The 12,539-nt window shown below is 41.6% G+C and overlaps 1 protein-coding gene across 11 annotated transcripts in view; it reads right to left on the bottom strand.

The window, feature by feature from the left end:
* The window catches only part of PROM1 (prominin 1), a 53,527-nt gene that overhangs the window by 28,256 nt on the left and 12,732 nt on the right, over positions 1–12,539 (bottom strand). For 7 of the 11 annotated variants that reach the window (XM_054172120.1, XM_054172124.1, XM_054172117.1 and 4 more), the window contains exons 3-5: positions 6,520–6,578; positions 4,571–4,597; positions 2,370–2,575 (exon numbers count right to left, since the gene is read on the bottom strand). In XM_054172120.1, the coding sequence (XP_054028095.1) occupies positions 2,370–2,575; positions 4,571–4,597; positions 6,520–6,578 (292 nt within the window). The remainder of the gene's footprint in view (positions 1–2,369; positions 2,576–4,570; positions 4,598–6,519; positions 6,579–12,539) is intronic. The other 4 variants (XM_054172126.1, XM_054172122.1, XM_054172125.1 and 1 more) reach the window with 1 other exon arrangement.

Below are 12,539 nucleotides of genomic sequence, written 5' to 3'. Positions count from 1 at the left end.
TATATTCAAGGAAAACGTGTTTGCCCAGGCCTGTAGCTAATTAGGAGGTAAGATGTAACAGTATGTCTCTGTTCCTACACTCTCAGTTAGTATTGGAAGAAAAGCCTGTTAATTGTTTTAATGATAAATATGAATTATCCAACTTACTCCACTGTCTATTGATGGATTATTGCTACAGCATGTGCTCTTTAGCAACAGAGCCCTGCTTAGTGGGACAACAGTCATGTATAAACCTGCAAATCACCAAAAAACACTGCATGGATTTTTGACTCAGTCTACCAAAAGATACATTTCAAACAGAAAGTGCACATATTGGAAGATTACATACCTAAGGCTTATTTACTTTAAGATAAACAACTGTGTGGGCTCAGTGTACTCCCATGACTGCCTGCTTTACACTAAATGCACCTGCAGCACAGCAGCTGGAGCAGCCTGTGGCATTCCAGTCACCTGGCAGGGATTTGGGAGACATTCTCTCAAAGGAGGCTGCTTGAACTTTGAACTACACCCAACCAGAGGACTCACTTTAGTAATTACATAGCATATCTTGATCTAACCTTGTATTAACAGAGAGTATTCGAGTTTCCTTTCTTCTGGCTGCATTTGCAAATAGCCACAAGCATTTTACTTGCATAGGACTAAACTTTTATTATTGTCACATGTTTTGTGCTGGGGCACAGTTCTTGAGAGTGTGATTTTGGGTAGAACAACTACAGGCTGAAAATGCATGGTAACTTTGGGGAAAAGCAGAAAATAACTCAACAAGGAGGTTCAGCCTAAGAAATGGAGAAAGAGTTGCAAGTAAATCTCAGGCTGCAAGGGCTACCAACAAGACTGTCCTTTCATGTTTCAGCACAGCAGTAAGCAAGCTGACATGGGCTTAAACACATCCAGGCATAGCATCTTCTCTTCCCTTGTGAAAGAAGATCCAGGAAGGGCAGCAGAATCCTGCTCTGTGTGGAGATACACTCGAGCCCTAAGCACTCAACCAGTCTTGGGACAGCAATAAGCCTTGTAGCCTGTCTTGCTACGCACAGCACTCACAGCATTATAGATTTAGCCAGGGTCTCAGGTAAGATTACCTCCAACTGTGGAAACCTGCAGGCAGAGGTGAGTCCAACCCCTCAGCAAGCATCTGATATTCCTCATGTCTCATACAAAAGGAAAAAAACCCCAACACAACAACAAAAAAAAGAGAATTACTTAAAGAGGCAGAGTATGCTGAATAGCACAAGAATGCGTTTCTACCACAAGTGGCAAAAAAAGTTAGAGAGACCAACGAGGGGGACAGACAATCCCTTAATTTCTCTGCTGACAAGTAACATGTCCTCAGCATTCAGGACACAGCATCCTGCAGAAGTGTAAAGACAGCTGGCAAGCTTGGTGAGCTACCTTCTTCAGATTCAGCATGCTGAAAGGTAACTGAAAAACTTACTTTCCTCAAGGCACCACTGTACTATGAAGAACCTTTCTCCTGTCATGATGGCTAGGTTACCCCTACCAACTATAACACAATTTGGCTCTCTGGTCTTCAGAATACTTAAGTGTTGTGTTTGTTAGGAGAAAAGAGTATGTTCCTATACTTCGTATCAGTGTGGTCTATATTTAAACATAGGCAAGGTCTCAATTTGTCATGAAAAACAGAAGTAAAAAGGAAAAAAAGACAACTCCAGTTTACAGTGGAGTGATAAATGACTGTACTGATGCCCAAGACACAGACAGTAGGCAGGTGAAAATGTGACAGTTGAAGGAAAACAGAAACCCTGAAATCAAACAATGTATTTTGAAAGGAGAGGAAAGCTAGCACCGACATATCTCCTTACACCATCAGCATAAAAGTGTCTCCAAATTCTAGGACTTTACTACACAGAGTATGTGCATGGTTTAGCCAACACAGTGCCCAAGAGAAAACCCATTATTTTAAACCAATAAACTCTCTAAAGGACAGCATATACTGGAGGACATCACACAGTTACTTCTCCAACACTACTATACTATGAAGAGGCAGCAGCATGTTGCACCTCTGCTTCTCTATGGGATTGTAACAGAACCTAGGACACAATATCTTAACGCGAAACATTCTGCAATTGCCGTTTTGAGACTGGTGCAAACTTCATAGGCCAACTTCAAGGCTGGGGTTTTTTTGTTTCACACCTGCATACCTCTCAAGTGAGTACATCATGACCTGTGGATAGCAATGGTAGCAGCATTTTTATAATGCAATCACATTTTCTTTAGTAAGCAAGAATATTACTTGGCCCATTAAAATAATTTCTGCACCTGTAGACTAACACAGCAACAATCTGTCATACGACACAGCAAAATCAGTGCTACACCAAGCTTCACATTGTTCTCTCTATTACACTTGCCTTATTATTAAAGAAGCAACAAAGAGAAATGTTGCAAAACAGCTCCTCTGACAGTCAGCATTTTTCTTCTGTCTTTGATGCATTTCCCCACCACAGTTGTCACAGCAACGACACATACAGAAGCAAAGTCCCACGAGAGGCAGTAACACAATAAACAGCACTCCCAAGGCTGCGGAGACTATAAACCCGATTTCATAGTAGATGACCTGCAATTCAGACAGAGCAGTGGTGACAGCAGGGATCACACAGTAACTGCAATCAATACACAGCAAAGCATTCAGAGTCAAACTACAGACTAAACCACCTACTTACTAAGTTACCAAGGTAATGATTTGGTGTATTTTGGCACTAATTGACAGCTCTTCTAACACAAAGACGGACAACGTTGCAGATACTGAGAGCTATGAGTTATTTAGCTAGAATATCAGCCAGGTGAACTACAGGAGCGGGTGCTAAGACAGAACTAAGCTCACAAGAAACAAGTGAGAATCAGTGCAATTTAAATAATAGGTTAAAAATTAAACACATTTGATTTTCTGGATCACAACTTCACTGTTTGGCACATCTATTTCCAAAAAGGCCCAACAAACACCAGCTGCCTAGATCAACACTTTGTCTGGGAGTGGGGAGCAAGGCTTAGCTTGTTCTCCTTCCTCATCAGTGTAAAGATTGCACTGCAAAGGGAAGTTCTTCACTGGATGATCAGTTGTAATAGCAAAGGTTTCTCCCAGCTGCTGAAGTAAAAACTGCTTAGGGACTGGAGAACAGGAAGGAGCAGATTTTAAGCTCTCTCAGGTAAAGACATTTATTCTGCTGCCAAACAGCAAAGCAGCAGCAACTGAAAGGACACTTGGAGAAGCTGGAAAGAATAAGAGAATGATGCAATGCAATACCCTGACTAGCTTTTACACTGGCAGCAGTGTAAGTGCCCCAGAACTGAGAAGCTGGGCCAGGCAGCCCTGGCACAGCCCCACACAAGATGATGCAGCTTCCAGGGAACAAGCTGCAAGATGGCCATGCTGTTTCCTGCTGCTGTGAGCACCAGACAACACCTCCAGAAACAAACCAGGCAGGTGTCTGCACACAGAGATGGACAGCATGGCATGATGCTACAGTTTGAAGGGGGACCTTTAGCCTAGATCCTGACTGCAAAGACTGAAAGTAAAATACATTACCATGGGATGTAAAAGAAAAATAGTAAGGTCTATATAATTCATTGGATTGCTAATGGGGATATAAAAAAAGAGAGAAAAGAATCTCTGCCTCTTCTCTGTCAGTTCTGCTTGCAACTTCTCTCTCTCCTGTGGCCTTGCCAGGGGATCTCTGTTTTGACTACTGTGTGAGGTAATGGGAAGGAGGGAGGGAGGGGGGGAGGAGGTGAAGGGGTCCCCTGGAGCCATCCAGGGAGGTCTGAGGAGTTTGTGTTGTTTAAAATTGTAAACATCTATAGATATTATACATATATTGTAGATTTTACACCCATTCATTGCATTCATATTTCTAGATTTTACTTTGCTTGTAAGTAGAGCTTCATTTGTTTCTGTCCCAACTGAGCAATTTATTTTGAGGGTAGTTTTGTCCAAATTAGTGGGGGGGTAATTTCAACCCACCACAGGTGGGCATGCCCCAGCAGCCTTTCTTCCCAATTTCAGGAGAGCTAATCCTGAACATCAGTACTTTGAGTCCTCTTCCGTTTTACTACTCTGCCAGCACAAGGGCAACTTGGCAGTAAAAGAACGGAACTGAGGCTGTGTATTGTCCTGCAAAGTAAGTTACAGTTTCTTACAAGGTCTCAGTCATGCTCCAGTTCCAGCTTTGCTGAGACCTTCCTCACAGTCCCTAATTACCAGCTGATGCCAAAACAGCAACTGCCACCATTAGCACAGCTGCAAATTTCTGACCTAATTACCAATTCCGGGATAAAACCTATTTCCTTCACTGTTATTAGCTGATGGATCCCTTCTGAAGAATGCAAACTAGACATTGGAAGAACTTGGCTGGTTTTTGCAAAAAAAAATAAATTAAAAATTCCCTCCCCCCCCCGCTTTCTGGTTAGGTGACTAATTCACAACCTGGACAAACATTTTACAATAGGTTAGAAGGAAACCACATTTTAAATAACATTAAAATGAGTTACAGATCTTTAAACAGTAGCATAAATAGTTTCTTTTCAAAGCTGTACCTCTACTTTAAGGCATTACCTGAAGAGTCAGGACAACATTTTCTGGCTGTAGAAGTCAAAACAAATGGAGAATGTGTATAATGCACAGGCAGCATGCACAAAAACACATCATGTGAAAAACGAATAATTAACCATGACCAAAACAATTAACAACACAAAAACAATAACCAAAAGCCACTACAGTAAAATAATGCCATTAAACTATTTACAGTATGAGACATCAGAGATAATTGCTGGTTTCCTTGTGAAAGAGATCTAGGATTTGTCTGAACATTTCCATCCTAGAGCAACAAAGGACCAGTCATTTCTGCACCGAGCATCTGTTTCACATCATTCCCAACACAACTCACAGGATAGAAGGTCAGAGATTGCTTTACTTTGTGGTTGAGCAATTTCTTCACAAATTCCCCCTGTCATAACTGACCTGTAAAGTTCCTGACAAACTTTTTCTTTTCAATGCTTATTTATGCCAAAATAAAAAGCAGTAATTTCAGTAGCAGCTTGCTGACTGTAGCATGCTACATGTGAAATCTGCCCTTGCTTCTAAGAAAAGGCATTCAAAAAGACCAAAGAAGTCAATACATCAGGTAAGAACCTGATAAATAATCTAATTTCAGGGAGGAACAAAAAAACAACCACAAACACAACAAACCAAACTAAATACTCAAGGATTCCAGATGAGTCCAAATTCCCCTTTGATTTCACCATATAAGTCGAATTTCTTGCATTTTGCCCCCCTTCACACTTTCTCACATGAGATGAAAAAAAGGGAAGTGGACGTGCTCCAGACAGCAAGAACTCTCAACACAAACTCTAATATGTGACAATCAAAAATGTTCTCAAGATTCAGGAATTTTTTCCAGCAGCACACATCTTTATGAAGCTTCTACTGTACAATGTGCTGTAAACGCTCAAAACCATATTTGGAACTACACTTGTAATGGGAGGAAAAGAAATGCTTATCCCCCCTTAAAAATCTGGTACCAAGAATGCTTTTGAATGCTTTCTGCAAGCACATTACCCAGGAGAAGCAAAGCAAGGGCAACAGCAGTGAGTTGGCTCCCCCTGAGCAAGCATGGCAGCTGCACTCAGCTGCTGGGCTGTCCTGGCAGATTACTGTCCCTGACAGGATGGGGACATGTTGATGCTAGAGAATCCAACCAGGAACACAAGGACACAGAGGACAGAAGAGAGATGGGCCTCCTGGGTCACCAACACACTCTACAAATAAGTGTGAAAACAAAACAAAACTAGAGGAACAACAGCAGAAATCCAGCAGGCTAAGCATTAGAACCAGATTTCCTGCTCATGCTACTGAGGGGCTGGTCCCAGTGCTTGGGCAACTATTGAGTCTTCTTATATGGATGCATACATGGCCCATTCCTGTGCCTTCCTGCTGTGACAGCACCATCTTTCACCCAAACAGCAGGCTTTCTCTTCCTGATGGCTCCTCTCCATACATTTATGGGGAGTAATCACTCACTCTACCAATTACTCCACAAAGCTAAGCAAACACTTCTTGTCTTGTCTGAAGACCTGTGTGCTTCCCACTATCCTAATATGCACCAGACCATCAATTCAGCTTTTTGAGGACAACAGCAGAAGCTAACATGAGAGCTTTGTAAGCACTTCTAAGTAAAAGCAGCATTTTTCAGTATAAGGAGCTTTCAAACTCTGTGTAATAGACACCACAATCACATTACAGATAGAATTTTTAAGTGAGACTTTACTATGTGTAACTTCTACACAGTAGCTTATGAGGTTTTTGTTGTAAGCTCTTCTGAAAGGTTTTGGTCCCAAATTTGGTATGAAACAATCACACACATCATTCACAAATTTCATTCTGGTATCTTATTGTTACAGCTTAATTAAAAACAAAACCAAACAACTATTTCCTGTTTCAGAACAAAAGGGAGTGTCAAAGGCATTGTTTTCATTATTCAGTGCAGATACACACAGACAATTTACCTTCTGATAATCGCCCTGTGTATTTCCAAACTTCTGCTGTGCTAGTTTTCTGATGAGATCTGAAAATAAGCAAGAATATTCCAGAGTTTTAAACAACATAAATAATACAAACAGGGTAGGGAGGATGGTATGAATTCTACTGTTAGGTAGGCAAGACGAAATCAAGAACATCAAGAGGATGAAGGAAAATGTTTCCATGAACCTGTCTAGTAACAGCACTTTTAATCATCTGTGGATTTTACAGGCTCACAGGAAGATAACCAGGTTATTTATCAAGTAACCAATTCCCCCTGGAATACAATGAAGGTTTTTGCAAGGTCATCCTCTGCACCACAGCATCATTAATAAAAGTTAATCACACACTTCTCAGCTCCTTAGACAGAGCTCCGAGTATTAGTTTTGCTTGGTGTTTATGACAGGTACATGCATGCACTCACACATACAGTCAGATATATAATGAAAAACCCAAACATGTCAGTGACAACTTCTTGACTGAAATGGTAGGAGGAGAAAGGCCCTTTCATCTTGTCAACATGCTCCAGATCATGTTTTTTTTTTTCTCCTTTTTGGTCTTTAGATCAATTGCCTTTGCATGGAGTATGCGACGCTGCTGAAACAAAGCAGAAAACCTAACGTGTACCAAATTATTACGTGTGCAGCTCCACCCAATACTCACTTCTGATTTATTCACAATATTGACAAAATACAGCAAGCACTAAAAAAGGAAAATAGAAAGACAACACAAATAGTGCCACTTAACATCATAAACATCATTTCACAACACCAGCTTCTTTTGGTGAACCCCAGCAACTGTAACAAATGGATCACTTCTTTATGACACTACCAAGCCAAAGCTCTGCTAGCCCTGTGGGAACTGTGTTGGGAATTGTGGCTTCTGGTAATTTCTGCAACACTGCACTTGAAGACAGGAACCCCCAGGTCTCAGACTCTGCTTCAGAGGGGCATCAGTGGCTCAGGAAGTCCTCCATGCTGGGTGGGCTTCTGGTAAGCAGCAGCTTTTGGAGGCTTGGGAGACATGACTGACTCAACTTCTGGTCTCCTCTAACCATGAGAAAATACCATCTGAAGTGGCACACTACACCTCAAGGAGAAACACTCTGCCCCTCATGTTCATACAGAGCTGGACTTCATGGTAGTATTGGCCCCACTGCCAGTCCCTCCATATGCAACTCAAGTCACCAATCTTGGATTCAATAGAGGCCCTGTAGGTTCAGAACTGACTGATCATCTCCAAACCCTCTCAGAAACTTGTATTTCTTATGAAATACTTTCAGTGAGTTCGCAGACAATTGCAAACTTGTGCCTCCCTCGTCCTGTGTGTGGCTCAGGAAAACAAACCCCTAAGCACACAGTGTGCATAGCCCTCCCTCCCCAATGCTCTGCACAGGGAATGTGGACTTGACTGGTCTGCAAGCTGAAGAGATGTGGAAGAATTCCTTGCAGAAAACTTTGTCCAAGGAAAGAAAACTACACCACAGTGAGACTACAACTGCTATTTCAAGGAAGGTACACCCTGCAAGCAAGCTGCAGCCAGCAAGAGTGTCAAATTAAAAGAATTAAATAAAAATCTGTCAACATGTCACAGAACTGGCAGGCTGCAAATCACCCAGAAAGATGGCTAGCAGTCGATGATCAAGGGCTCTAAGGTGAGGCACCCTCCTTTTGGAATGTCCACACATGCTGGAAGGCTGAATGCCATGGTAATAAACCTGAGACATTTGTAAAACAAGCACCATTGTAAAATAAGAACTAAAGAATTGGATCAAGTTTTACACAGATATACATATATATGTATGTATATATATATATATGTATACATCTGTATACATATGTGTACACATATGAAGAACTGATCAAGAAAAACAGAGGATGGTTGAGGCTGGAAAGAACCCGCTGAGAGAGGATAGAATAGAATCAAATAGACCAGACCAGGTTGGAAGAGACCTTCAAGATCATCGTGTCCAACCTATCATCCAACACCACCTAATCAACTAAACCACGCAACCAAGCACCCTACCATCATCCAGTCCCAGCCCCCAGATCATTGCAGTCACCCCACCACAGGTTACCCAGGGCCACATCCAGTCAGGTTTTGAGCAACTCCAAGGAGAACATCCAATAATTTAAAAATCAACTGAGATACAACCCCTGGACTGCTCCAATTGCTTGTGATATGCTTAAATTGCTCACAGTGTTCCTGATTCACAGTTTCCATTTTTACTGTTTCCATAATTTATGGCCTGCCAGTCAAAAAAAAATTTACATAAACCAACCTGAACACACTACGAGAAACTGATGCAGAAAACAGTATTTGTTGCTGTGTTTTTGAAACTTAGAGAGTCTGAATCCTGTTCATCAGAAACTAAAACATGTTTAGACTTACTATAAACAAGAAAGCCCGAAAATAGGTAGAGAAAGTTCCCACATGGATTAAGTTAAATAGTGAGAACAGTAAGTGTTTCATACATAGCACAATGGCCACTATTACATAGCCCATCTTCCCCTTAATTTTCCAGAACGTGAGACTTCCCTGCTGAATAAAGATTTACTGCGGGTATTACTGTGTCATGATTTTCAGAAGTAACATGAGACTTGAGGCAGTTTCTCACCAGGCAACACACAGGGACTGATCAGTCTTTGCCACCTATTTCAATAGCCTTCAGCATCAACTGGATTAGCCACATTCACAGTTAACTCATTTCAAATAAAATGTGGAAGTCATATATACTCCCCATAAAAAAAATGAAATGGTTTTGACTACAACTGCATGTGAGATTTTACCTGCAGTTACTCATCTACACTTCTGTAAGCAGAAACATGCCTCGGTGGTTCTGCAGCATCAACAATCTCATTGCAGGGAGGGTTGAACTAGATACATGGTCTCTAAAAGTCTCTTCCAGCCCAAGCCATTCTGTGGGGTTTTACAGACACTGGCAGCAATCACGATGACTACTGCAGCATTTAAGGGATAAGCAGGGTAACATCCTGTGCCAGGTACTGTGTAAACCAGGTATGGCCGCAATGCTCTTTGCAGCACTGCAAGGAGACACCTCAGCTCACATTTCTCTCAGCCTGTGATTCTTTTGCTTTCATGAGGCACCTGTTCCTACCTATCCAGAACATCTCATCCCTAGCATTCAAGGAAGTTTTTGTCTAAAACTGAACTAAGGTAACTCCTCATGCCTCTCTTCTGCACCTTCGGCAGAGGCTGATTTCCGTTTCAAACAGTAAAGTGCTAGGAGGGTGTGATAAAAAGTGTTGTCCTCTGTTTTCAAATGAATAGGATTATTTCTGAAACCTTGGCTTGACCAGCTGCATGTATTGTTTCACAGGACCAGTAATCCAAGGCTTTAGTGCAGCACACATTTTATCGTCGTTGGGGTTAAAGAGATTTACCTTGTCAGGCTCATTTACACAGCTAATTACATTACCGCGTTGCTCTGTCTCCTTCCTGCTCTCATCACACGTACGAAATGCCATCTGCCCTAGTAAATCCAACCATCCAGATGAACTCTTCATTTACCAATGCAACTGATGTTGAAATATTAAGCATTTCTGAGAAGCCCTGGGTAAGAAAACAATCACCAACTTCTGCACTGCGCAAGTATTGTGTACATACACTCAGTATCTTATTACCCAGATGAGAAAATGAGGTCAGCACTAGGCTTGCTTCTTAGAACTGCTCTACATAAAGGGATAGCAAAAATAAGAGAGGTTTAAAAATAAGCTGTCTGGCTATTAAGTAGCAACACAAATTAGCTACAAATTCCTCTGCCAATAAAGCTTTTTAAATCTAGGTGACAGGAAAAGAGTTGGAGTAAAACCTTTGGAAACGCTGTGCCTCATCTTCACTCAAACAATTCCATTGAGCCCATTCATTTATAGTGCAACTCCAGCATTAATCAAATTATGCCAGAAATTCATTTACCTTTTTATGCATAATGTTAACATATTAGGCTTCTATTCCAAAAAAGACTTCCAGCAAACCAGGAAGAACTGTGACAGAAGCATTCATGACACACTGAATGGAGGGTTTTTCCAGAATAACAGGAGAAAATTACATAGATAATATGCATGATAAATTAATAACTGCTTTAATACCATGATATGCATTAGAATGGGATAGCATTTTATCCCATTCCCCTTCATCTCTAAGAGTCAATAGACTACACATACTGAACAGTTCAGCAGCTCTCTGAATATGGGTCAGTTCAATCACATGTACTGTCATAAGTAACAACAATTAGTCTAAAATGAATCAATTACTTCCATTCCCCCCGCCCCCCCCCCACTCAGACTAATGAATAACTCTTGCAGAAGTCCAAGAAAACCAGCAAAGCCTTTCAGACTTAGAGACAGATTTAGGCCTGCTTCAGCAGGTTGCTCCTTTACTGCCACTTAAATACCTAAGAGTTCTGCTGACTCTCGCTGTCCCTAACCACACAGCAATCACTTGACTCCGATTCTATCCAGAGTGAGGCCACAGCTCAGTAACACGGATGGCCAAAGAAGCCACCATGCATGTTGGTGCTGAAAGGCTCCTGGCACTTTGCTCACTCCCTGTCTACCCTCTTTCTGCAGAGCAAGAAGCAAACTCACTCTGCAGGCCAAGTGACAAGTCTCAGAGGTGAAGAGGTCTTCCCCTTTCCCATACAACTAAGAGACCACTTTAGTCCACAGATGAGGAGTCTAATCTGTGCATTCCCTTACATAGTCTAGAGACTTCCCTTCCAACTCCAAATTCAAAAGGTTCACTCCCCTCTTCCCAGTTCCCCCAAGATAGATTTGGTCCATAACCATAGTCCCCAAACAAGGGAAAAAAATTTCCCCACGACTTCTAGGCAAACTATCTGTATAGAATTCCCAGGTTTCTCCCCATGAGTTACTGAGAACCAACGTTGGTTCAACTTCCACCCTCCTGCTCCTCACAAAAGGTCACTCTGTTGTTCTTCCCCTTGAGCACAGGTCCTGAGTGGCACCCACCTTCCCTCCTTCTAAATCCTAAACACAGGACCACTTGTTTACACTACAGAGATGGTGACAGGAAGTTCTCTGTTCAATCACCTGTTTATTCATCTGCAGTAAGGAAACAATGCACAAAAACTGTAAACCATCAGCCATGCACTTGGACAAGAAAAAAGGGTAAATAAGAAGGACACTTTGCTGATGTACCTATTATTCTACAATGGTTAAAAAACTTGTTTGAATGGAGATAAAAAATGACAAACACATACTACACTGCTTAAGCGTTTTAACTTCTCATCTACAGCAACCTTTTTTACCCTCTTCTGCCTTCAGCAGGCTGTTGCCTCTCACCAACACCATGACTGTCTATTCCCCTTCTCTGATTCTGCATTCCTATGCTGACCAAAAGCAAGAGAAATACACTTACCCTACCATACTCTGGCTCAGTCACAAAATTCAGTAACACACAGTATGACACAAGTGAAAACATCATAAATGCATTCTTAAGGTCTCAGTAGACTTGCAAAGTACTGCTTCATTCACAGCTGGTAGGGCTGCTAACCAGACCACCTAGAAATGAGTCTCAATTTGTAGTGGCTGCAGTGAGGGGCAACACAAGATGGGGTAGTGCTGCAATATGCAGAAGGCAGTGAAAGGATAAGTAGATGTGAATAAGACTGAACGGCAGGAGTGGTGTGAACAGAGTGAGCTTTAATCAGAGCACAGGTAGTACTAAGCACAGTGCAAGCGCTGAAGATAAGGAATTTAGATCGGTAGCATTTACTGAACCAGAACATGAAATTAACACAACTCCCTTTGCGCCCTTCCCGACAGAAAAGACCATTGATTCTACTGAAGAAATCACACAGCAGTGGATCAGATAAAAGTAACAATCAATAAACTTCATTTGCGCATGCAAACAATTTCTCAATTTCCCAAAAATATGGGTGAAATAATCAAAGCTTTACAAATCTAACTTCCTCAAGATTATTAATCACAAAGACCAAAAGTGTAATTTTTAAGTCTTCTGCAGA

Source organism: Dryobates pubescens, chromosome 23, assembly GCF_014839835.1.
Source record: "Dryobates pubescens isolate bDryPub1 chromosome 23, bDryPub1.pri, whole genome shotgun sequence".
In the NCBI taxonomy this organism is placed as follows: domain Eukaryota; kingdom Metazoa; phylum Chordata; class Aves; order Piciformes; family Picidae; genus Dryobates; species Dryobates pubescens.
Note: the sequence above shows the minus strand (reverse complement) of the source record. Positions and strands in the feature narration are given on the sequence as shown.